The sequence below is a fragment of the Thalassophryne amazonica genome, chromosome 1 (genome assembly GCF_902500255.1).
Source record: "Thalassophryne amazonica chromosome 1, fThaAma1.1, whole genome shotgun sequence".
Classification (NCBI taxonomy): domain Eukaryota; kingdom Metazoa; phylum Chordata; class Actinopteri; order Batrachoidiformes; family Batrachoididae; genus Thalassophryne; species Thalassophryne amazonica.
Genome location: NC_047103.1, coordinates 4663466 through 4688834, shown reverse-complemented (window position 1 = coordinate 4688834; position 25369 = coordinate 4663466). Strand labels below are relative to the sequence as shown.

The window sequence follows — 25369 nt, the reverse complement described above, 5'->3', positions numbered from 1 at the left end:
ACTTTGGAATGGAAAAACATCCTTTTGTTTTTTCTGCATTATCAGTGGGAATTAATCAACTGCCAAATAAATCGGGTTGTTGTTAAAACTTAATTTTAATCAGCACGTGGCCACGCCCATGCTGATGAAGGAAGCCACCAAGACACCCAAAGGAGCTGTGACTGGAGAGGACTTTCTCTGCTGCTTCTCCACTTGCAGCTACATGGAACAAAGAAAAACGGTTAAAATAAAATGTCAAATCCAGGCTGGTATGTCGGATTTGATATTTTGTGTGTTTTGTGATCAGTGTTGTCACCACGCTGAGACTTTGAACTCTTCTTGCGCTTCTGCCACGTTTTTGCTCTTTTCCAAACGCTGTGAATCTGCAAACAAACGATTGGTGCGAAATTAGCAGTGCCCGCCCCTGCCATGATTCTACGCGTCTGATTGGTCGTGCTTCCCGTCGATCATGTTACTAGGGACTCTGGCTGTGCTGGTGTCTAGGAGCGGACGTGATCGTTTCGGTTCTGGACGGTTTTAAACGGTGAATTAACGAAACCATGACCCAGAGAAAGAATCACAGAACACAATGCAGAAAAGGTCAGTGTCCGGTTTGTAAAATCGTTGTCCTTTTGACAGAAATAATGTATCCAGCACAACAAATCTAGAAATGTTTCGGGATTAGTCCGAGTTCGTTCTTTAAATCGAGACACGATACAAACACCGCAGATTTTACACCAGGTTTGTCTTTTGTTCCGCCCTCCTGTGCCATGAACGAATGATGATACAATCCTGAAAACATGTCGTGTTTTATTAAAGTATATACAATTTACTGTGTTTCACAGCACCGAATTTAATTTGAATATAAGGTTTGGTACAAATGTCTTGATTCGAGCGTTCTGGTTCTTAATTGTGTCCGTGAGTAAGAAAAAACTAAACCGGGACAATATTGAATGGAGTCTGGTGTGTGAAAACCAGGTCACTTTATCGTGTTGGCAGGCAAAATATCGCTAATATGTCAGTTTTGAGTTGTTCATCTTTATTAAACGTTCACGTTAAAAGTGAACAATGGTCTGTGTGGACGTTGTTTTGTGTAGCAAGAAAGTAGCCATGAAACAGCTAAGCTAAGTGTGCTAAGACTCGCAAACATTTAAGCAATTTTATTGTTTTACTTATTTGTTTTTAATTCCACAGAAATGGTCAGACTCCTGTAAAGTCACTGTATTCAGATTTTCTTTTGCTCATTATTAATATAATCATAATTAGTCGGTGAGAAGTGTTTGTGTATCAGTTCTTCTCATTGAAGATTAATAATTTCTTTCATGAGTTCTTTGAAAATAGTGAGAGAAATTTCTTTGCATTATCTCAGAGCCTAGACACATCTTCAGAATCTTCATCCAAAGTCCAAATCTAGATACAGCTTTTTGATTTAGACAGTGTCAGATTTAGCCATATATACCAATTATTTAAGAGGTTTTACTGTGTGATCTATGGTGAAGGCGAGGGGGGGATCAGGTGGCGGGGCGGGGGGTCAGACCGCTACACCGACCCTCTAAGTCTGACTCTACACCCAAACCAGTCAAAAGGAATAATGTGATGATGAACCGTTGGATGGCAAAGTAATACCTCTTAAATATTCTAAGGTCAGTTTTAAGCATAAATGAGGCGATAATCGGTTAAACGCTGCTGATGCTACAAAATGACGCATGTGCAGTGAAGACAGAGACCAATTAGACCGCGACACCGGTTTCAAGTAGTGTGCCTTGATAGAGTAGCGATATGATGAGATATGAATGAATGAATGGATTTATTCGGCACACACACAAATCCAAAAGAACAGAAACATACCAATAATATGAATGTTATATAAACAAGCCTGTGAGTCTGAAAGGGTGTGAGCAGAAGCAAAGCTTATCAACGCCCACCCCTGCTAGAATGAGTCCAACAATTATAACAGTCATAACAACATATACACAAATTCACAACACACTACATATCAACACAGACATACACTTCAATATTCAATTACACTTCAATTCATGTATAAGTATATTATGTATATATATATAAAGCGCCAAATCACAACAAACTTGGCCCAAGTCACTCCATATTAACCCTGCCGATATGGTGACTCTTGTTGCCATCTTGCCTTCAAAATAGCGTTCACTGTTAATGTGTCTGCATGGAAATCTAGCATTTTTTACTTTTGTGCTGAAAATGCCGGGTTGTGCATTTGGAGGCACAAATAGACACAACAAGGGCTTCAAGATGTACACTCAGCTGTATGGGATGGAAGTGACTTCAGCATCAAAGCTTTGAGAGGCAAATTTCTTGTTCAGTCCCATGTTCAGTAAAACTCACCTAAACCATCATCATATAAACTAGATATTCACAGTCACCAGACAAAAAAGTTCCAACGTTTTTGTATTGTTTTTCATGTAATAAACACCATATATAATGGATGTTGTACAGCAGCTTTTTCGCTCACATCAGATAAAATGTCCCATCCGATTGCAATGTACGAGGTCTATTAGAAAAGTATCCGACCTTATTATTTTTTTCAAAAACCATATGGATTTGAATCAAGTGTGATTACATCAGACATGCTTGAACCCTCGTGGGCATGCGAGAGTTTTTTCACGCCTGTCGGTTACGTCATTCGCCTGTGGGCAGTCTTTGAGTGAGGAGTGGTCCACCCTCTCGTCGATTTTTTTCATTGTTTAGGAATGGCTCAGAGACTGCTGCTTTGTTTGATCAAAATTTTTTCAAAACTGTAAGGCACAACTGAGTGGACACCATTCGATAAATTCAGCTGGTTTTCGGTAAAAATTTTAACGGCTGATGAGGGATTTTGGTCTGGTAGTGTCGCCGTAAGGACAGCCCACGGTGCCTGACGGCGATCTGCGCTTCGAGGCGGCAGCGTCTCACCGTTTCAAGTTGAAAACTTCCACATTTCAGGCACTGTTGACCCAGTAAGTCGTCAGAGAACAGAGAACTTTCAGAAGAAGTCGGCATGAGGAGTTTATTCGGACATTCCATTGTTAACGGACATTTTGTAATGAAAGAACGTGCGGGCAGAGTCACATGTCGGGCCGGACCCGACCGCGGGGGGGTCGCGACAGGAAAAACACCTCCGTTGGAAATCTTAACGGGCAAGTTGGAACATGCCCAAGCTGTTAAACAATTTCTCAGTTACTCACTTGTTGAAAGCCATCAAAAGCCGCCTGAATTTTACAAATGGTTTTCAACACGGAGGTGTTTTTCCTGTCGCGGCGCACACAGATTCACCGAGTCGTCACGGAAACGACTCGGCGAATTTGCGCGCACGTCTTTCATTAAAAAATGTCAAACAGTGGAATGTCCGCATAAAGTCCTCATGCCGGCCTCTTCTGAATCTTCTCTGTTCTCTCACGACGTCCTGGGTGAATTAAGCCTTAAATTAGGATGTTTTCAGGTCGAAACAGGCCAACGACGGCGCCTGGAAGCGCTGCGCGACGTCCCGCTCCATGGGAAGTCCTTACACCGACAGAAACACCCCATAATCTCTCATCAGCCGTTAAACCTTTCACCGAAAACCAGCTTAATTTCTCAAATAGTGTCCACTCGGATATTCCTCACAGGTCCAGAAAAAATTTTGATAAAGCAACGCGCGCCGTCTCGAGCAGCGTGTGAAACAAAGGAATTCAGCCGAGAGGGCGGGACCACATCTCACTCAAGACCTGCCCACAGGGAAATGACATCACCGACATGCGTGAAAAAACTCACGAATGTGCACGAGGGTTCAAGCATGATTGGTGTAATCGCACGTCATTCAAATCCATATAGTTTTTAAAAAAAAATAAAAAGGTAGGATACTTTTCTGATAGACCTCGTATTCTCCTCCTTGCATGTGGGACTGGAGATATTTCCATGATTAAAAGTCTGACCGTTTATTTTTTTCACACTGTGTTCAGACTCGGCCCTGCAGCCTGACATGCACCTGTTAAATCCGACACAAAAGGCTGTGATTTGACACTTTTCTGTTTTCATTCCTTCGTCTCCGATCATATTATTAACAGTTTTTATAGTGCGCATACTGATAAAATGGATCAGAAAAGTCCGCACATTTACAGCACAAAGTCTGTAAAAGAGGAAAATGTTCAGCTTATCTTTGATTTGGAGGTGATGGTTGTAGAAAGAAAAGCTTGTTGAGGGTCAAATTACTTCAGAATAAAATATAATCCAGAGACAGAGGACTTTAAACTGTCACACACGTCATTGCATGACAGTTACAGAGCAGCAGCTGCATAAATCAGGCTTTAAATTAATTAAATAAATCAACATGAATTGTAAATTTGATAGCTTAACTATTTTTATATTTATTTTGATAGCACGACTACCACACCTGTGTTGCTGTAAGTGGTTAAATGATTTTTAAAAAAATGTTGAAACCATTAAAGTTGCATTCAGTAGTTCAGCGCAGTTGGAACCAAAATGGTGCCATGTTCTGAGTTGACGCCACTCTCTCTAATCAGGCCACTCTAGTTTCAAGTTGTTCAAAACCAGTTTAAAAAGAGCTTAGATCTCGTTTAAACTGGTTTCAGTCATGTTTAAGGTGATTTAAAAGCGCTTTGACTCAGACTGTCCTGCAGAGTTCTTTAAACCAGGGCCCGTATCCACAAAGCATCCTAAGGTTAAAAGTAGTTCCTAGTGACATTATTCAAAGAAAAATCTTAGAATTCCTCAAATTCTTAGACATTTCTTAGAATTTTCCGTTGGTAAGAGGAAAGTTATCCACAAAGCACTTCATGGCCCAGTCACGCGGCACACAACGATTCATGAACAAAGGGAAAAAAGTAAAAAAAAAAAGTCACAATTCATTGAGAAAACATGGACGAATGAGCTTTATCACCGAATAGCCTGCGGACCAAGAGCACAAAAGAGACGAAAGAGGAACAAAATGAAACCAAAGCTAATGTTGATCTCAGCGCTGCTGTGTGACTGGGCCATTAGGCCTTAAGAGAGCTCCTAATGGCCCGGTCACACGGCACTTAACGAAGGGCAACGAAACCCAAACAAAACAAGAAATCTGGACTTTCATTGGCATTGTTTAACCTTCATGAAGCTTCATTCCTGCAGCTGGAGCTTTGTTGGGATTTTTAAACTGTTGAAAAATTTCATCCGTATTCATCCGTATTTCGTTTTGCTGTCATTCTTGACGTTTTTTTTTTCATTGTTTTAGTTTTTGTAACGTTAGCGTTTAGTTTGACTTTGTTCAACCAGCTGAACGTTTTCACACAGTACAGAAGCCGTTTCTGAGCGCTCCTGCTGCCGCTGCGTTCATGTGCTGTCGGAAATTACAGGGCAAACTCAGTCTGTTTGCCTGGATTTTTTATTTTTTTTATCTGGATGGGGGGTCAGCTTCACTGAGCTCAGGCACCTTATATAGGCCAGAATTAATCATTTGTGTGGACACAATTATTTTGCCACAAGTCAACTGCTGAATTTGAAACAACAAAAAAGTTATGTGATTTCCGACAATACACTCCTGTGTGCTCTTATTATTTTTTAATTAAATATAACAATCTGTACATGTGGTAACAGGTAGATGATTCAGATGATTATATAAGCTGTTCTGGAAGACAGAATTCACGTTGTGGATCAGCTGCAGCTGGTGGAAATAACCGCACACGGGGAGTCACTGCACGGCGTTCACACGGACTGATCAGTTTACTGCTCTGATATAGTCAATCATCTTTACACTTACAATTTATTTACTCTTTTCACAGTTTTCTGTTACAAATCAATATGTGGCTTAGTAAGGTCATACAGTGATACAGCAGTTACCACAGCAAACCAGTGTTTTTTTTCTTTTTTTTAATTGGAGCAAGATGGAGCGCCCAGCGTGTCTTCAGACCGTGAGGGTTCTGATGAAGGAGATGAACCAGAGCAGGTGGACCCACCGATGTGCGATGTATACCTTTTAAAATGTGCTTTAACAACATTATGGCTATTTGCATATGAAGCGCGCGTGATTCAGGCGCACTAATTGACACGATGTCTACCGCTATGAGTACTATACCACTGATAACTTTAGAGAAAATACCAAAATAATAGTCATTCTTTTAGACATGTAGCATCAATCAATCAATCAATTTTTTTTTTATATAGCGCCAAATCACAACAAACAGTTGCCCCAAGGCGCTTTATATTGTAAGGCAAGGCCATACAATAATGATGTAAAACCCCAACGGTCAAAACGACCCCCTGTGAGCAAGCACTTGGCTACAGTGGGAAGGAAAAACTCCCTTTTAACAGGAAGAAACCTCCAGCAGAACCAGGCTCAGGGAGGGGCAGTCTTCTGCTGGGACTGGTTGGGGCTGAGGGAGAGAACCAGGAAAAAGACATGCTGTGGAGGGGAGCAGAGATCGATCACTAATGATTAAATGCAGAGTGGTGCATACAGAGCAAAAAGAGAAAGAAACAGTGCATCATGGGAACCCCCCAGCAGTCTACGTCTATAGCAGCATAACTAAGGGATGGTTCAGGGTCACCTGATCCAGCCCTAACTATAAGCTTTAGCAAAAAGGAAAGTTTTAAGCCTAATCTTACAAGTAGAGAGGGTGTCTGTCTCCCTGATCTGAATTGGGAGCTGGTTCCACAGGAGAGGAGCCTGAAAGCTGAAGGCTCTGCCTCCCATTCTACTCTTACAAACCCTAGGAACTACAAGTAAGCCTGCAGTCTGAGAGCGAAGCGCTCTATTGGGGTGATATGGTACTACGAGGTCCCTAAGATAAGATGGGACCTGATTATTCAAAACCGTATAAGTAAGAAGAAGAATTTTAAATTCTATTCTAGAATTAACAGGAAGCCAATGAAGAGAGGCCAATATGGGTGAGATATGCTCTCTCCTTCTAGTCCCCGTCAGTACTCTAGCTGCAGCATTTTGAATTAACTGAAGGCTTTTTAGGGAACTTTTAGGACAACCTGATAATAATGAATTACAATAGTCCAGCCTAGAGGAAATAAATGCATGAATTAGTTTTTCAGCATCACTCTGAGACAAGACCTTTCTGATTTTAGAGATATTGCGTAAATGCAAAAAAGCAGTCCTACATATTTGTTTAATATGCGCTTTGAATGACATATCCTGATCAAAAATGACTCCAAGATTTCTCACAGTATTACTAGAGGTCAGGGTAATGCCATCCAGAGTAAGGATCTGGTTAGACACCATGTTTCTAAGATTTGTGGGGCCAAGTACAATAACTTCAGTTTTATCTGAGTTTAAAAGCAGGAAATTAGAGGTCATCCATGTCTTTATGTCTGTAAGACAATCCTGCAGTTTAGCTAATTGGTGTGTGTCGTCTGGCTTCATGGATAGATAAAGCTGGGTATCATCTGCGTAACAATGAAAATTTAAGCAATACCGTCTAATAATACTGCCTAAGGGAAGCATATATAAAGTGAATAAAATTGGTCCTAGCACAGAACCTTGTGGAACTCCATAATTAACTTTAGTCTGTGAAGAAGATTCCCCATTTACATGAACAAATTGTAATCTATTAGACAAATATGATTCAAACCACCGCAGCGCAGTGCCTTTAATACCTATGGCATGCTCTAATCTCTGTAATAAAATTTTATGGTCAACAGTATCAAAGCAGCACTGAGGTCTAACAGAACAAGCACAGAGATGAGTCCACTGTCCGAGGCCATAAGAAGATCATTTGTAACCTTCACTAATGCTGTTTCTGTACTATGATGAATTCTAAAACCTGACTGAAACTCTTCAAATAGACCATTCCTCTGCAGATGATCAGTTAGCTGTTTTACAACTACCCTTTCAAGAATTTTGAGAGAAAAGGAAGGTTGGAGATTGGCCTATAATTAGCTAAGATAGCTGGGTCAAGTGATGGCTTTTTAAGTAATGGTTTAATTACTGCCACCTTAAAAGCCTGTGGTACATAGCCAACTAACAAAGATAGATTGATCATATTTAAGATCGAAGCATTAAATAATGGTAGGGCTTCCTTGAGCAGCCTGGTAGGAATGGGGTCTAATAAACATGTTGATGGTTTGGATGAAGTAACTAATGAAATAACTCAGACAGAACAATCGGAGAGAAAGAGTCTAACCAAATACCGGCATCACTGAAAGCAGCCAAAGATAACGATACGTCTTTGGGATGGTTATGAGTAATTTTTTCTCTAATAGTTAAAATTTTGTTAGCAAAGAAAGTCATGAACTCATTACTAGTTAAAGTTAATGGAATACTCAGCTCAATAGAGCTCTGACTCTTTGTCAGCCTGGCTACAGTGCTGAAAAGAAACCTGGGGTTGTTCTTATTTTCTTCAATTAGTGATGAGTAGAAAGATGTCCTAGCTTTACGGAGGGCTTTTTTATAGAGCAACAGACTCTTTTTCCAGGCTAAGTGAAGATCTTCTAAATTAGTGAGACGCCATTTCCTCTCCAACTTACGGGTTATCTGCTTTAAGCTACGAGTTTGAGAGTTATACCATGGAGTCAGACACTTCTGATTTAAAGCTCTCTTTTTCAGAGGAGCTACAGCATCCAAAGCTGTCTTCAATGAGGATGTAAAACTATTGACGAGATACTCTATCTCCCTTACAGAGTTTAGGTAGCTATTCTGCACTGTGTTGTTATATGGCATTAGAGAACATAAAGAAGGAATCATATCCTTAAACCTAGTTACAGCGCTTTCTGAAAGACTTCTAGTGTAATGAAACTTATTCCCTACTGCTGGGTAGTCCATCAGAGTAAATGTAAATGTTATTAAAAAATGATCAGACAGAAGGGAGTTTTCAGGGAATACTGTTAAGTCTTCTATTTCCATACCATAAGTCAGAACAAGATCTAAGATATGATTAAAGTGGTGGGTGGACTCATTTACTTTTTGAGCAAAGCCAATAGAGTCTAATAATAGATTAAATGCAGTGTTGAGGCTAAACATGTCACTCCCGGTCTGATTGGGGAGGGGCCCAGAGAAAACTACAGAGTCCGACATTGTTTTTGCAAAGTTACACACCGATTTAATGTTAATTTTAGTGACCTCCGATTGGCGTAACCGGGTGTCATTACTGCCGACGTGAATTACAATCTTACCAAATTTACGCTTAGCCTTAACCAGCAGTTTCAAATTTCCTTCAATGTCGCCTGCTCTGGCCCCCGGAAGACAATTGACTATGGTTGCTGGTGTCGCTGACTTCACATTTCTCAAAACAGAGTCGCCAATAACCAGAGTTTGATCCTCGGCGGGTGTGTCGTCGAGTGGGGAAAAACGGTTAGAAATGTGAACGGGTTGGCGGTGTACACGGGGCTTCTGTTTAGGGCTACGCTTCCTCCTCACAGTCACCCAGTCAGCCTGCTTTCCCGGCTGCTCGGGATCTGCCAGGGGGGAACTAACGGCGGCTAAGCTACCTTGGTCCGCACCGACTACAGGGGCCTGGCTAGCTGTAGAATTTTCCACGGTGCGGAGCCGAGTCTCCAATTCGCCCAGCCTGGCCTCCAAAGCTACGAATAAGCTACACTTATTACAAGTACCATTACTGCTAAAGGAGGCCGAGGAATAACTAAACATTTCACACCCAGAGCAGAAAAGTGCGGGAGAGACAGGAGAAGCCGCCATGCTAAATCGGCTAAGAGCTAGTAGCTACGCTAAGCTAGCGGATTCCTAAAAACACGCAAAGTGAATAATGTGTAAATAATTTAGAGGTGATTCAGCAGAAGGAGTGCTTTAGTTAAGGCACGTAAAGATTACACTGGGAAACAAATCGTAATCTAGATAACTAGATCAATCTAACTGCGCAGATTAAACAGCTAACAGATACAGAAAAACACCGCTGTGCTCCGGAACAGGAAGTGATACAATACCGCAGTGAGAGCCAACCACCAGTAGAGGCAAGCAAAAGTGCATCTGCACCGTGGGAAACATGACTTACTTGCTGAGGGAGAAATGTGGCTGGAATAAGGTCCAGAACTCCAGATGCTCAATACTTGGCCCAGCTTCACCAACAAAGTGCTTGGAATAGATGTACAGTGGTCCCTTGCTATAACACGGTTCACCTTTCGCGGCCTTGCAGTTTCGCAGATTTTTTTTTGTGCAATTTTGCATGCTTCTTTTTTTTTTTTTAACAGCGCATTGCGTTCTGCGTCCTTATCAGGCGGGCCGGTCGCGGCACCGGTCGGCATCACCGCGATTGCTCTCACTGCCTCCGATGCGCTTACTGAGTCTGTGGGCTCAGTAAACACTGCAGCGGGCCACTCACCCCGCCCCCTGTCTGCTGTGCAGAGCTGCGGACAACTCTGGCAACAGGTCCAGCGACTACGCTCGCTGTTTTGATGCGGAGCGCTCCTTGCGGAAAAATCCACAGCGCCTGAGGGTCTCGGTAACCGCAGCCACAGAGGTCCGTGGCCATGACTTGGATTCTTTGCGGGTCCCACATCCGTACCCCCGGAGGCACTGAGTGAAGGGAGAGCACGCGTATTGTGTTCTGTTTGTGTCTGTTTATAATCTTCTCGCCCAGAAGAAAAAAGAAAGTGTTTACACAGGAGAGAAAAGTAAGAATATGTTAATGCCTGTTTGAGAAAATTTTATAAAGTGTGTAGTGAGGGGTTTTACAGCCTTAAAACATCTATAATACAAGTAATTGTAAAAAAAACAAAAAAAAAACAAAACACTGACTACTTCGCGGATTTCGCCTATTGCGGCTTATGTTTAGAACGGAACTCCGGCGATATACGAGGGACCACTTTATTTGTCCTTCTTGACATGTTTGTGGGAGAAATTTGGTCGACCACAAGCACGACTCGAGTCCACCGCTTGTACTTCTCAGTGGTTTCAAGGATGGGTATCTTGAATCGCTCCGCATCTGACACAGGCCATAGTTACGGTTCTTTGTTGCCACCGTTTTTGGTTTGAAGGGCTATTCCGCAGAAAATAAAATGAAAAAGCCGACTTGGTCCTTTTAGACGGAGGGAAATGTTCAGTGCAGGCTTCGCCTTCTTCAGCCATGATGCAGAGCTAGCTAACTTTAGCTGCCTGTTTGTAAACAAAGACAGAGGTGCGCTCCAGGGGGAAGGGCAGCAGTAGCTGCCTCCGCTCTGCCTGTCAAGAATTCTCATAACCCGCTCATACCGTAGGGACGGTATGACGGAAAATTTTAGTGGTTTTGATACCGTGGATTTTTCATATTGCGGTATACCGTGAAACCGGTTATTGGCCCATGTCTAGCTTCAGTTTCATTTTGTTCCTCTTTCGTCCCTTTTGCGCTCTTGGTTCGCAGGCTATTCAGTGATAAAGTTCATTCATCCACCTTTTCTCAGTGAATTGTGACTTTTTAACCCTCTGGGGTCAACACCGTTGTATATGACGGCTAAGACCAAGCTTTACTAAATTATAAATAACTTTTAAATGATATGAGATAGAAACTTACTTTTTTTTTTTTTTTTTTTTTTTTTTTGCTGCTGACGGAGCAAAGGCGCCTTTGTGTTGAAGCCTCACAGGACATGCTGGACTCCGAAAAATGGTGTCCACCTCTTCCGCAATTTCTCAGATAGTCACATGACTGAAAAGCCACTGAAAGCCGTCTGAATCTTCTGAATGGTTTCCACCTGGCTCTCGCTCAGTTTCTGGCAAAATTTGATGCGGCGCTGCTCCAGTAGTTCGCCATTTTCCTTGCAATGAAAATCCGACAAGAGCACTACACATGACCTCACACAAAGGCTGCTTGCCAGCAAATAACGCAATCGACAGGCATGAAAAAGTTCACGCATGCGCACGAAGGTTCAAGGTTGGCTCACGCAAGCAGGCTTGATTCAAAACCATCAGGTTTTTGAAAAAAAAAAAGGTCCGATACTTTTCTAACAGACCTCGTAGAAGCTGTGTGATAATGTGCGCAACGTGAGTGTCCAATTGGAATTGGTTCACCATCACATGCTTTTCCAAAATCCAATTGTAGGGCAGATTTACCTCACTAGTTACTAGTTGGCCCGTTTGAATAGCCCCCTGGGTGCTCCAGTGAGTACATACTATTAGTACATACTCAGTGTGCCCTGCGCCATTACACACTCTGTTGCTTTCTCTGCTTAAAGCGCTGTTTACCATATCAATGGACAACAAAACGCATAGACCATTTTGTATATATTGTTCAAAATGTGCATTTGTGTTTGTTTGAACCTTTTTTTGTATAGACTTTCACACAAGACCTCAAATTACCTTTATAACGTGTCAAAACAGTTGTTTATTATAGTTTGCTGTGTGTTTTGAATAAATGTGGGTGGAAAATTATTTTTCGGTTTATTTTTTCCTTGCCTATTTTTGATTGTAAACCTTTATTACGCTTTGAGATTGAGACGGATTGTTTGTTGCTGTGACACCACTCTGAACTTCCACACGATTGTATACGCTTCTTTTATTTCTGTTTAGCACTCTTCTGGTTACCTCCGCCAAGGAGGTTATGTTTTCGGTCGCGTTTGTTTGTTTGTCTGTCTGTCAGCAGGATAACTCAAAAGGTTTTGAACGGATTTTGATGAAATTTTGTGGAGTGGTTGGAAATGACAAGAGGAACAAGTAATTAAATTTTAGTGCTGATCCGGCTCACGATCCAGATCCCGATGCTAACGCGTTAGCATGTGGCATTTTTAGTGTTAAAAGTTAGCATTAAGCAGTTGCAGCTGTCATCACGTTCGGGCGCATTTGTTTTCAAATTGTAATATTTCTTAAATTTATTTTTGTTTATATATTAATAATCTAATGATTATTATATACAATTTTAGAGAGAGACAAAAAGAAATAGATCACTGTGCCAAGGAGAGAATCTCTTTAGGGTCAGTGACCCTATCGCCTTGTTTAGAGAAGTGTTTCATAAATGTTAAATTCATATATTTGCAGTTTAGTTGAATAATAAATTGAATTTTGTCTCATTTGTTTTTGTCTATAAGCACATGCAATATCAATATCAGTGCTCAGATGACAGTAGCTTCTGGGAAAGGTGCAAGTTGCAATAAACTGTGATGCCAAGCGCTAAGGATACATGCTATCCAGTCACAGCAGATAAAACTTTTTTTTACTACTGAGCAAACATCATTGTTAGACTTTTTAAGGTTCAGTGATTCCATGGCGTGTAGATGTTATGGCATCAGTGACCCCATGGCCTTGGCGGAGGTTTGCACTCTCTGAGTGCTTCTAGTTATTAATTGTATCTACTCTTAACGTTATTTAACAACAGTCCCATTGTGAATCACTAGCGGTTAGCATTTGCTAGCAGTTAGCATTCGCTAGCTAGGCCGACTCCTCCCCTCTCCGTTGTTACCTTTTATAGTTGTTTCTTTTCTACCCGTTTAATATTTCTGTTCATTTTTCAGTCGAACTGCTGTGAATTTTAAGTAATTATTTTACTCCTGTGTAAAATCTTAGGAGTGGTTAGCATTTTCACTAGCGGTTAGCTTGCGTTAGCTATTTTGGACCGCGTCGTCATTTTTTCATTTCATTTTTTTACACTCCTGTTAGTTAATTAACTGTTTACTGTATTTTATAGCTGCTGCTTTTTTACCTGTTTAATATTTCTGTTAGTTTTTCAGTGTAACTGCTGTGAATTTTAATAAATTTATTTGCGTCTGTGTGAGCCTTAGGAGTGGTTAGCTTATCCATTATTAGTTAGCTCGTGTTTGCTTGGCAACATTCTTAAATTGCTTAGTGCACAAAGTACACTACTAATTCTACTTTACACCCTCCGTAAATCCTGCGTGATGTTGGAAGATAGGGTGGCTCTCTTAGAGAGCCGTGTCCATAAGTTAGAGCAGCTTCTTAGCGCAGTGGACTTGGATGTTACGGGCTTAGTGTTGGGCTGGCTAGCGAGCCCATTAGCATCAGCTTAGAAACGCCGGCTGTGGAGGATGGCTTTCAGACTGTGGCTAGGCGGAGGAAGCCCCGTAGGGCTTGGTGCCCGGTTGTGGCACCCCGATCACACTCGCCAGTGCGAACTGTGAATCGGTTCTCCCCCTTGGATTTGCCAGATGTGAATTCTCTGAGTCCACAAGTGACTTCCACTCCTGTCTCAAGGCCAAAACACCGGACTTTAGTGATAGGGGATTCTATCACCCGCAAAGTCAAGTTACAGATGCCGGCTGACGTTAAATGTATTCCTGGGGCCAGAGCTCCTGACATTGCATCTCATCTTAGGGTGCTGACACTGCAGAAGGGAAGGCAGACGAAGGAACATGACATGAGATATAGTCACATAGTTATTCACGTCGGCACCAATGATATCAGGATGAAGCACTCAGAGGTCACAAAAGTGGACATAGAGAGGACTTGTGACCTTGCCAGAAAGATGTGTCAGCATTGATTAATAGTCTCTGGTCCCCTCCCCTCCCGGGGTAAACTGATGAGGCGTTGAGCAGGCTGACATCGTTAAATAGTGGCTGGTGCAGTTTTGTAGACAGCAAGGCTTTAAGTTAATTGATAACTGGCCTTCGTTCTGGGGCCGCCGTGGCTTGCTGATGCCAGACGGCCTCCACCCTACTGGAGAAGGCGCCGCCATCTTGTCTGTGAACATAGATAGAACTCTACACGGAGGGTAACATTAGGAATCTACAGCAGGCCACGGAGCAGGTGATTAGAGACCCTGCAAGGCTTATGACAAATGTGGATGTGGAATCCATTAGCTTAGCAAGGAATTTAGTGCAGAAAATCCACTATGGTGATAGTGCAGTTTATTTGCCAGGGAGGGAATTTCAACAAGTTGAGACTGTGGCCTGCTTCCGTAGTCGTGTCCATAAAAATCATAGAGGGATATGCTTTCCAAACTTTCCAAACCCATTACTATATTGGATGATGTTGAAATTGAGGATGGCCCAGTGGTTGTTCCAGCAATAGCAAAGATTTCGTGTCTGCTACCTACAATGCGCGTGGAATGTCTTAAACCTAAACCTACTTCTAGGCATCTTATATATGCTACTCTGGAACCACCCCTAAACCCAAACAGTTCAACTGTCAACCCCACTGAGGTCCTTAGACTGGGTCTCATTAACATAAGATCACTGTCCTCAAAATTATTGTTGATCAATGATCTAATTATTGATCATCACTTAGATATGATTGGGCTAAGTGAAACCTGGCTTAAACCTACAGCTGTCCTCCCCTTAAATGACGCCTGCCCACCAGCATAGTCACGTCCCTCATGATGTGAAGCAAGGCGGGGGTGTTGCTCTTATTTATAAATCTAGGTTTAGCTTATTAGCTGTTGGGGGTTACAAATATCACTCGTTTGAGCATCTGATTCTCCTCTCTGCTCAGGATATTACACATTGCCAAGGTCAGAAGAATAAAAATCAGTCGTATTACTTTGTCACTGTATATAGGCCTCCTGGCCCATATTCTGAATTCTTAGATGAATTTGGTGCGTTCATCTCTAACTTGTCAACTAGTGAAGATAACAGCCTGGTTCTGCTGGAGGTTTCTTCCTGTTAAAAGGGAGTTTTTCCTTCCCACTGTCACCAAGTGCTTGCTCACAGGGGGTCGTTTTGACCTTTGGGGTTTTACGTAATTATTGTATGGCCTTGCCTTACAATATAAAGCGCCTTGGGGCAACTGTTTGTTGTGATTTGGCGCTATATAAATAAAATTGAATTGAATTGAATTGAACATTCTGATCATTGGTGACTTTAACATTCATATAAATAAGCCTTCTGATCCCCTCTGCAAATCATTTATGGAATTTGTGGATGCATTAGGATTTCGGCAATGCATTCAGGATTCGACGCACATTAGTGGAAATACCCTGGATCTGGTTCTTGCACGTGGTATTGCTGTCACAAATATTGACATCATGCCTCTTAGATCAGTAGTGTCTGATCGCTCACTTATTAAGTTTACAGTTTCACTGCCGTGTTTAGTGGAACAACAACCTTATATATCATTACAGCAATGCATCAGCTCCTCAACTAAGACTGAACTCGAAGCTAGACTGCCTGATGTCTTAGCTTCACATTTGACAAATACCCAGTCAGTAGACAGACTTGTGGATAGTTTAAACTCAGTGCTCAGAACTACACTCGACATGATTTGCACCACCTGTGTTAAAACCTCGCTCCCCCAAATCACAGTCACCTTGGTTCAGTGATCATCTGCGTGACCTCAAGCATAAAGCAAGAGGTCTAGAACGGAAATGGCTTCATTCAAAATTAGAAGTATTTCACCTTGCGTGGTGTGATGCTATCTTAGACTATAAGTATGCATTATTGGCTACAAAGCGGACTTACAACTCTGATTTGATCAACAAAAACAAGCATAACTCAAAGTTCTTGTTCGACACGGTGGCAACACTTATTCATGGACAACCACCTGTAGTTCGCTCTCCTTTTACAGCACAAGATTTCTTAGATTACTTTGAGAGGAAAATAGAAGACATTAGGTTAAACATTTCCCAGCATGCCTTAACCCAGCCACTGCACCCTGCTATTGAGGTGGGCGCCACTACTGAGGTATTACCTAGATTTACAGAATTTGACAGTATCTCACTAGGCATGGTGACAAAACTCGTAATGTCAACAAAAAGCACAACCTGTTTATTTGATCCTATACCAACAAAACTGTTTAAGGACCTGTGGCCCACTCATGGGCCGACTGTGCTGGAAATTATTAATCTTTCTTTAACTTCTGGATCTGTTCCTAAATGTTTCAAATCTGCAGTGATTAAACCATTACTTAAGAAGCCTAATCTTGACCCTGGTGTATTGACAAACTATCGGCCGATATCAAATCTATCATTTTTCTCTAAAATTCTGGAAAAAGTGGTGTCACGGCAGCTTGTAGACTAGCTTACTGAGAATAATCTCTTTGAGCCACTGCAGTCTGCTTTTAGAAAATATCATTCCACAGAGACGGCTCTCGCTAAAGTGGTGAATGATCTTCTGCTTACAGTGGATTTGGACAGCACTACGGTTCTGCTGCTGTTATATCTCAGTGCTGCATTTGATCCAGTAGATCATCATATTCTACTTGATAGGCTGGAAAATCATCTTGGAATTACTGGGAGTGCCCTTGCATGGCTGACGTCATACTTGACGAGTCGTTCTCACTGCGTTTTGTACAGTAACACTACCTCTAACCTTAGTGACATGAAATTTGGGGATCCACAGGGGTCTGTCTTAGGCCCCCTGCTTTTCTCCCTTTATATAGCACCCCTTGGCGCACATTGCGGCGTTTTGGGAATACCTTTCACTGCTATGCAGATGATACTCAGTTATACATGCCGATAACTGCTGGTAATCTCTTTCACATAAAATCCTTAGAACATTGCCTTGCAGCAGTGAGAACTTGGATGTCTAGAAACTTCCTACTTTTAAACTCTGATAAGACTGAAATGATGGTTCTTGGTCCAGTGAGACATCGGCATCAATTTGACCAGTTAACGCTCAGCCTCGGCTCGTGTGTCATACATCACACTGACAAAGTGAGGATCCTTGGGGTAATTTTTGATCCTTCATTGTCCTTTGGCCTCCACATTCGAAATATTACTATCAATCAATCAATCAATCAACTTTTTTCTTATATAGCGCCAAATCACAACAAACAGTTGCCCCAAGGCGCTCCATATTGCAAGGCAAGGCCATACAATAACCATGAAAAACCCCAACGGTCAAAACGACCCCCTATGAGCAAGCACTTGGCCACAGTGGGAAGGAAAAACTCCCTTCTAACAGGAAGAAACCTCCAGCAGAACCAGGCTCAGGGAGGGGCAGTCTTCTGCTGAGACTGGTTGGGGCTGAGGGAAAGAACCAGGAAAAAGACATGCCGAGAAGGGGGGCAGAGATCGATCACTAATGATTAAATGCAGAGTGATGCATACGGAGCAAAAAAAGAAAGAAACAGTGCATCATGGGAACCCCCCACAGTCTACGTCTAAAGCAACATAACCAAGGGATGGTCCAGGGTCACCCGATCCAGCCCTAACTATAAGCCTTAGCGAAAAGGAAAGTTTTAAGCCTAATCTTAAAAGTAGAGAGGGTATCTGTCTCCCTGATCTGAATTGGGAGCTGGTTCCACAGGAGAGGAGCCTGAAAGCTGAAGGCTCTGCCTCCCATTCTACTCTTACAAACCCTAGGAACTACAAGTAAGCCCGCAGTCTGAGAGCGAAGCGCTCTAATGGGGTAATATGGTACTACGAGGTCCCTAAGATAAGATGGGACCTGATTATTCAAAACCTTATAAGTAAGAAGAAGAATTTTAAATTCTATTCTAGAATTAACAGGAAGCCAATGAAGAGAGGCCAACACGGGTGAGATATGCTCTCTCCTGCTAGTCCCCGTCAGTACTCTAGCTGCAGCATTCTGAACCAACTGAAGGCTTTTTAGGGAACTTTTAGGACAACCTGATAATAATGAATTACAATAGTCCAGCCTAGAGGAAATAAATGCATGAATTAGTTTTTCAGCATCACTCTGAGACAAGACCTTTCTGATTTTAGAGATATTGCGTAAATGAAAAAGGCAGTCCTACATATTTGTTTAATATGCGCTTTGAATGACATATCCTGATCAAAATAACTCCAAGATTTCTCACAGTATTACCAGAGATCAGGGAAATGCCATCCAGAGTAACGATCTGGTTAGACACCATGCTTCTAAGATTTGTGGGGCCAAGTACAATAACTTCAGTTTTATCTGAGTTTAAAAGCAGGAAATTAGAGGTCATCCATGTCTTTATGTCTGTAAGACAATCCTGCAGTTTAGCTAATTGGTGTGTATCCTCTGGCTTCATGGATAGATAAAGCTGGGTATCATCTGCGTAACAATGAAAATTTAAGCAATACCGTCTAATAACTACTAGGACTGGGACTATAGTACTAGGACTGCTTTCTTCCACCTGCGAAATATAGGGAAGATTCGTCCCATCCTGTCTATGACTTTTGCTGAGACCCTGATCCATGCATTTATGTCTTCTAGATTGGAGTACTGCAATGTTCTGTTTTCTGGTTTACCGCAGTCTAGCATTAAGGGTCTCCAATTGGTTCAAAATGCTGCAGCCAGACTTTTGACACGAAGCAGAAAGTTCGACCACAATACACCTGTTTTGGCGTCTCTTCACTGGCTTCCTGTCCCAGTGAGATCAGATTTTAAGGTTCTGCTACTAACCTATAAAATTATTCATGGACTGGCACCTCTCTACCTAGCTGACCTAATTAAACCTTACGTACCGGCCCAGGCTTTACGTTCTCAGAGTGCAGGACTACTTTGTGTCCCTAAGGTGAATAAGAAGTCTGCGTGTCACAGAGCTTTCTCTTATCGTGCCCCTGTTCTGTGGAATGATGTCCCTGCGTCAATAAAAGTCAGATTCTGTGGAGACTTTCAAATCCAGACTGTTTTGTTTTACGCTTTTTACTCTTTTAATTCATTTATTAGTAATTAGAGCATGCCGCGGCCTCAACTTTACCTAAATTCTGGGTTTTTTATTGAAGTTTAGGGCTAGTGGCCGGCTGTTTTTCTGTCTTGTTGTTTAATGCTGGCAAATTATACAGTATTTTTTGTCTTTCTGATGCCTGATTCTGTTTTTTCCTCTCTGTTTAAGGTGCAGCTCCATCCAGAAATGGGAGTTGTATTTGTGTTGGCATTCCTCCTGTCCTGTGCGCCAATAGCATTTCTTGTATATTCGTCCGTGAATTGTTCTGTAATTTGTTTGTAGCATGGCCCAAACAGAGGGTCACCCCTTTGAGTCTGGTCTGCTTGAGGTTTCTTCCTCAGAGGCAGTTTTTCCTCACCACTGTTGCTCTGGGGGTTGGTAAGGTTAGACCTTACCTGTGTGAAGCGCTTCGAAGCAACTCTGTTGTGATTTGGCGCTATATAAATGAAAATAAATTGAAATTGAAATTACACTTCTGAAACACAACAAAAACATATATATTCTGAAAGCACAGGTTGTCCTGAAAAAAGAGACACAAAACTTGATTGTGGGATGCAGGGAGAGCTGTTAACAGCAATAATAAATCATTTATGCCGGGCGAGTGAACTGTCCAAAAAATGCCCTCGGACCCCAGAGGGTTAAAATTTTTCTCTTCGTTCAGGAATCGTTATATGCCATGTGACTGGGCCGTAGGGTGCCAAACTGGTAAGAGGAGGACTTTAAAGAAGCCTAAGAATGTCTTAAGCAGAGAAGATGGTGGAAAAGAGAGAGAGGAAGGAGAGACGTTCTCTGTATGTAGGATGACAGTGATTCAGGAACATGCTTCCGGCTTGATGTTGAAGGGATAATGTTTGTGGTCAACCTCATCAGAAATTAACTGACTTTTCCAACCCAGCATAGTAAAGTAATAACACCTGAGATGATGGTCATCACAACACTGATACCTGGCTACAGGAAAAAAAAGTACATTGCATGTAAATACATATTTGCATTTATATATATATTCTTATAATTGTAAATAGAGATTTTCATTGCACTGTCCTGTAGGATTTTATGCTAACTAGTTATATTGTTTTATTAATTTCTTTATTTTTGGTCAAATAATTTGAAGACAGTTCTCCCTCGAACTGCCACCTTATCGTGGTGGGGGAGTTTGCGTACCCAGATGATCCTAGGAGCTATGTTGTCGGGGGCTTTGTGCACCTGGTAGGGTCTCCTAAGGCAAACAGGTCCTAGGTGACGGATCAGACTAAGGGCAGTTCAGAAGCTCCCATGACCAGTTCAAAATCAAGGACCGAGACATCGCTCGGTATGGTGGAGCCGGGGCCCCACCCTGGAACCAGGCCTGGGGCTGGGGTTCGCGTGCGAGCGCCTGATGGTCGGGCCTTAGCCCACGGAGCCCGGCCAGGCTCAGCCCGAGAGAGCGGCGTGGGCCTGCCCTCCTGTGGGTTCACCACCTGCAGAGGGGGCCATGGGGGGTTGGGTGCAGAGAGGATTGGGTGGCAGTCGAGGGCGGGTGGCCTGGCATCCCGGACCGCGCTCACAGCCCCTGGCTGTTGGGACATGGAACGTCACCTCGCTGGGGGGAAGGAGCCTGAGCTTATGCGGGAGGTTGAGAGATACCGACTAGAAATAGTTGAGCTCACCTCCACGCACAGCTTGGGCTCTGGTACCCAACTCCTGGAGAGGGGCCGGACGCTCCACTTTTCTGGCATTGCCCACGGGGACAGGTGGAGAGCTGGGGTAGCATTGCTTGTTGCTGCCCAGCTTAGTCGCCATGTGTTGGAGTTCACCCTGGTGAACAAGAGGGTCGTGTCCCTATACCTTCAGGTTGGGGACAGGTCTCTCACAGTTGTCTCGGCCTACGGGCCGAGCGGCAGTGCAGAGTGCCCGACCTTCTTGGAGTCCCTGGGAGGGGTACTAGATAGTGCTCCGACTGGGGACTCCAGTGTTCTCCTGGGGGATTTCAATGCCCACGTGGGCGGCGACAGTGAGAACTGGAGGGGGGTGATCGGGAAGCACGTTCTCCTCCCCGATCTGAACCCGAGTGGTGTTCAGTTGTTGGACTTCTGTGCTAGTCACAGTTTGTCTATCACGAACACCATGTTCGAACACAAGCGTGTCCATAAGTGCACGAGTCACCAGGACACCCTGAGCCAGATGTCGATGATCGAATTTGTAGTTGTATCATATGACCTTCGGCCACGTGTCTCGGACAGTCAGGTGAAGAGAGGGGCTGAGCTGTCGACCGATCACCACCTGGTGGTGAGTTGGATCCGCTGGGAGGGGAGGAAGCTTGTCAGACCTGGCAGGCCCAAACATATTGTGAGGATCTGCTGTGAACGACTGGCTGAGCCCTATGTCAGCGAGGTATTCCAGTCCCACCTCCGTGAGAGCTTCTCCCAGATCCCGGGGGAGGTTGGAGACATGGAGTCCAAATGGACCATGTTCTGCACTTCCATTGTCGATGCGGCCACTCGTACCTGTTGGTTGACACACCTCTGCAACATCGCATGGCGGACAAGAAGGGGAACAGGAGGGTGTGTTCCAACTTTAGGGGGATCACACCTCTCAACCTCCCCGGTAAGGTCTATTCCATAGTACTGGAGAGGAGAATTCCACCGATAGTCGAACCTCTGATTCAGGAGGAGCAGTGTGGGTTTTTTTTTTTGTTGTCCTGGTCGCAGCACACTGGACCAGCTCTAGACCCTCCATCGGGTGCTCGAGGTTTCATGGGAGTTCGGCCAACCAGTCCACATGTGCTGTGTGGATCTGGAGAAGGCGTTTGACCGTGTCCCTCGGGGCACCCTGTGGGGGAGTGCTTTGGGAGTACGGGGTCCGGGGTCCTTTGCTAAGGGCTATCCGGCCCCATTGTCGGTAGAAAGTCAAACCTGTTTCCAGTGCACGTTGGCCTCCACCAAGGCTGCCCTTTGTCACCGGTTCTGTTCATTACCTTTATGGACAGAATTTCTAGGCGCAGCCAGGGTGTAGAGGGGGTCCAGGTTGGGAACGACAGAATCTCATCTTTGCTGTTTGTGGACGATGTGATTCTGTTGGCTTTGTCAATCAGGACCTTCAGAGGGCACTGGGGCGGTTTGCAGCCGAGTGTGAAGCGTCCGGGATGAAAATCAGCACCTCCAAATCTGAGACCATGGAAAAAGGTGCCTTGCCCTCTGCAGGTCGATGGAGTGTCCTTGCCTCAAGTGGAGGAGTTTAAGTATCTCGGGGTCTTGTTCATGAGCGAGAGATGGATGGAGCGTGAGATCGACAGACGGATCGGTGCAGCGTCTACAGTGATGCAGTCACTGTATCGGACCGTCATGGTGAAGAGAGAGCTGAGCAGGGGGGCAAAGCTCTCAATTTACTGATTGATCTCCGTTCTGACCCTCACCTATGGTCGTGAGATTTAGCTTGAAAGCGATCGAGAGTACAAGTGGCCGAGATTTCCTCCGTAGGGTGGCTGGGCGCTCCCTTAGAGATGAGGGGAGGAGCTCGGTCACTCGCTAGGAGCTCGGAGTCGAGCCACTGCTCTTCCACGTTGAAAGGAGCCAGCTGAGGTGGCTCAGGCATCTTTTCCGGATGCCCCCTGGACGCCTTGCTGGAGAGGTGTTGTCCCATTGGGAGGAGGCCTCGGGGAAGACCCAGGACACACTGGAGGGACTGCATCTCTCGACTGGCTTGGGAACGCCTCGGGGTTCCCCCGGAGGAGCTGGGGGAGATGTGTGTGGATCAGGAGGTCTGGGCGGCTGCTGTCCCCGCGACCCGACTCCGGATAAAGCGGAAGAAAATGGATGGATAATTTGAAGACAAACTTTAACTTCTCAGAAAAAAGTGACGAGCCTTTTTTAAGTTTACTGTTGTCAAATTGTTATTGGGGGGGTCACATGATGGTGGCGAGGTGAAAGCAGCGTTCCTGTGGAGGCTCCCTGCTACATGGCTACATTTCTTCTAATATCCTGACAATCCGTTCAGCTATCTCCCGGTTTTTTCTGGATAACATGGGTTATGTCCTTAGAAACATTTTGGCCACAATCTTTTGACGATATGGGGAAACCTATGAGGGCAAAAGATGCAAACAATTCGCCCTCGCGGGATGACTCAACTCAACATGGCGAAGGGTCTTCTCACTCCGAGGCTAGCACAGCCAATGCTAACTTCGACCCTGCCATGGCCAAGGCCTTTGAGATTATGACTGCAAACATAACTAAAGTAATTGACGATAAGCTTGGTCCATTGTCGGAAACTGTTCGTCAGCATTCCGAAGATATTAAAGCCACAAACACATGGCTTGATGAGGCGGAGGCTAGGATATTAGCCTCTGAAGATACGGTGTTGACATATGAAGCGAGGATTGGAGCTTTGGAAAGGCAAGTCTGTGTTTTGTCTGAGAAGGCAGATATGGCCGAAAACTACAGCAGACGTCTGAATATTAGACTGGTTGGTCTGGCTGAAGGTACTGAGACGAGTCAACTGGTTGATTTCCTGGAGTCCTGGCTACCCCAGTTTCTCAACATACCAACAGATACAGGACGGATTCGGCTGGAGAGACCTCACCTGGCACCTGGGCCAGACCCACCAGCTGGAAATGGCCCCCGGTTGTTACTGCTACGCTTCCACGTATTTCAAGATAAACGAGTGAGGGAGGCAGCGTGCAGGGCGAGGCAGCGCGGCGCTCTTGTTTTCAACAGGTCTCGTCTTTTCTTCTATAATGATTTCTCCGCATCCATCGTGAAGAAGCGAAAGGCATTTGATGTGGTCAAACGTAAGCTACGAGAGCGAGGAATATCCTACGGTATGTACTTTCCAGCCACGTTACAAGTCTCTCATAACAACATGAAGAAGAAATGTACGTCCCCGGAGGAGGTTGTTGCATTCCTAAACTCTCTGACCGACAGATAAAAGTATTTATGTGCCGTATAGTTTGTGTTGAGGTTCTATATAGTGATTCTCTACATTCTATTGTTTAAGCCATTTGACGGAGCTAGCTACATTTGTAAACAACGCTATATTCTGCTTGAGATTAATGGTAAGTTATGGTAGTGTTATCCCTATTATTTTAGGGAAAGATCCCACTATCTCTTGTTTGTCTATTGTTTTTGTTCTATGGTTCATTTGTGTTTGTTCTTTTTATCTGATTGTTGCTCAGCTGTGGGACATTTTTCATTTGGTTCATTTAGTATTTGACATTTTTTATCTTCCTATTTTCGACATGTGTGTTATGTCAGTATTGGTGCTTTTTATTTTTTATTTATGACCAGGTCAAATATAAGTGTAAAATTTTGTTCTTGGAATGTGAGAGACTTACAGAAATCTGCCAAGAGAGCAGTGGTTTATTCTTTTCTAAGGAGGGAGGATATCTCTATTGCATTCCTTCAAGAAACTCATTTTAAAAATAAGGATACAGCTATATTTTGTAAAAGCTGGGTTGATCAGATTTTTGCTACTACTTATTCTTCTTACTCTAGAGGGGCCGCTATTTTAGTCAGCAAAAAATTACCTTTCACTGCGTCAGATTGTATAAAAGATAATTTAGGACGCTTTGTAAGGGTCACAGGGAAACTTTCCTTTTTGCTAAAGCTTATAGTTAGGGCTGGATCAGGTGACCCTGAACCATCCCTTAGTTATGCTGCTATAGACGTAAACTGCTGGGGGGTTCCCATGATGCACTGTTTCTTTCTCTTTTTGCTCTGTATGCACCACTCTGCATTTAATCATTAGTGATCGATCTCTGCTCCCCTCCACAGCATGTCTTTTTCCTGGTTCTCTCCCTCAGCCCCAACCAGTCCCAGCAGAAGACTGCCCCTCCCTGAGCCTGGTTCTGCTGGAGGTTTCTTCCTGTTAAAAGGGAGTTTTTCCTTCCCACTGTAGCCAAGTGCTTGCTCACAGGGGGTCGTTTTGACCGTTGGGGTTTTACATAATTATTGTATGGCCTTGCCTTACAATATAAAGTGCCTTGGGGCAACTGTTTGTTGTGATTTGGCGCTATAT

General features: G+C 43.6%; 1 protein-coding gene across 6 annotated transcripts in view; it reads left to right on the top strand.

The window, feature by feature from the left end:
• The first annotated feature begins 427 nt into the window (after window positions 1-427).
• Window positions 428-25369, top strand: part of unm_hu7910 (un-named hu7910) — an 82925-nt gene continuing 57983 nt past the window's right edge. For all 6 annotated transcript variants that reach the window (XM_034186323.1, XM_034186253.1, XM_034186398.1 and 3 more), the window contains exon 1: window positions 428-579. In XM_034186323.1, coding sequence (XP_034042214.1) covers window positions 540-579 — 40 coding nt within the window. In that variant the 5' untranslated portion in view covers window positions 428-539. The remainder of the gene's footprint in view (window positions 580-25369) is intronic.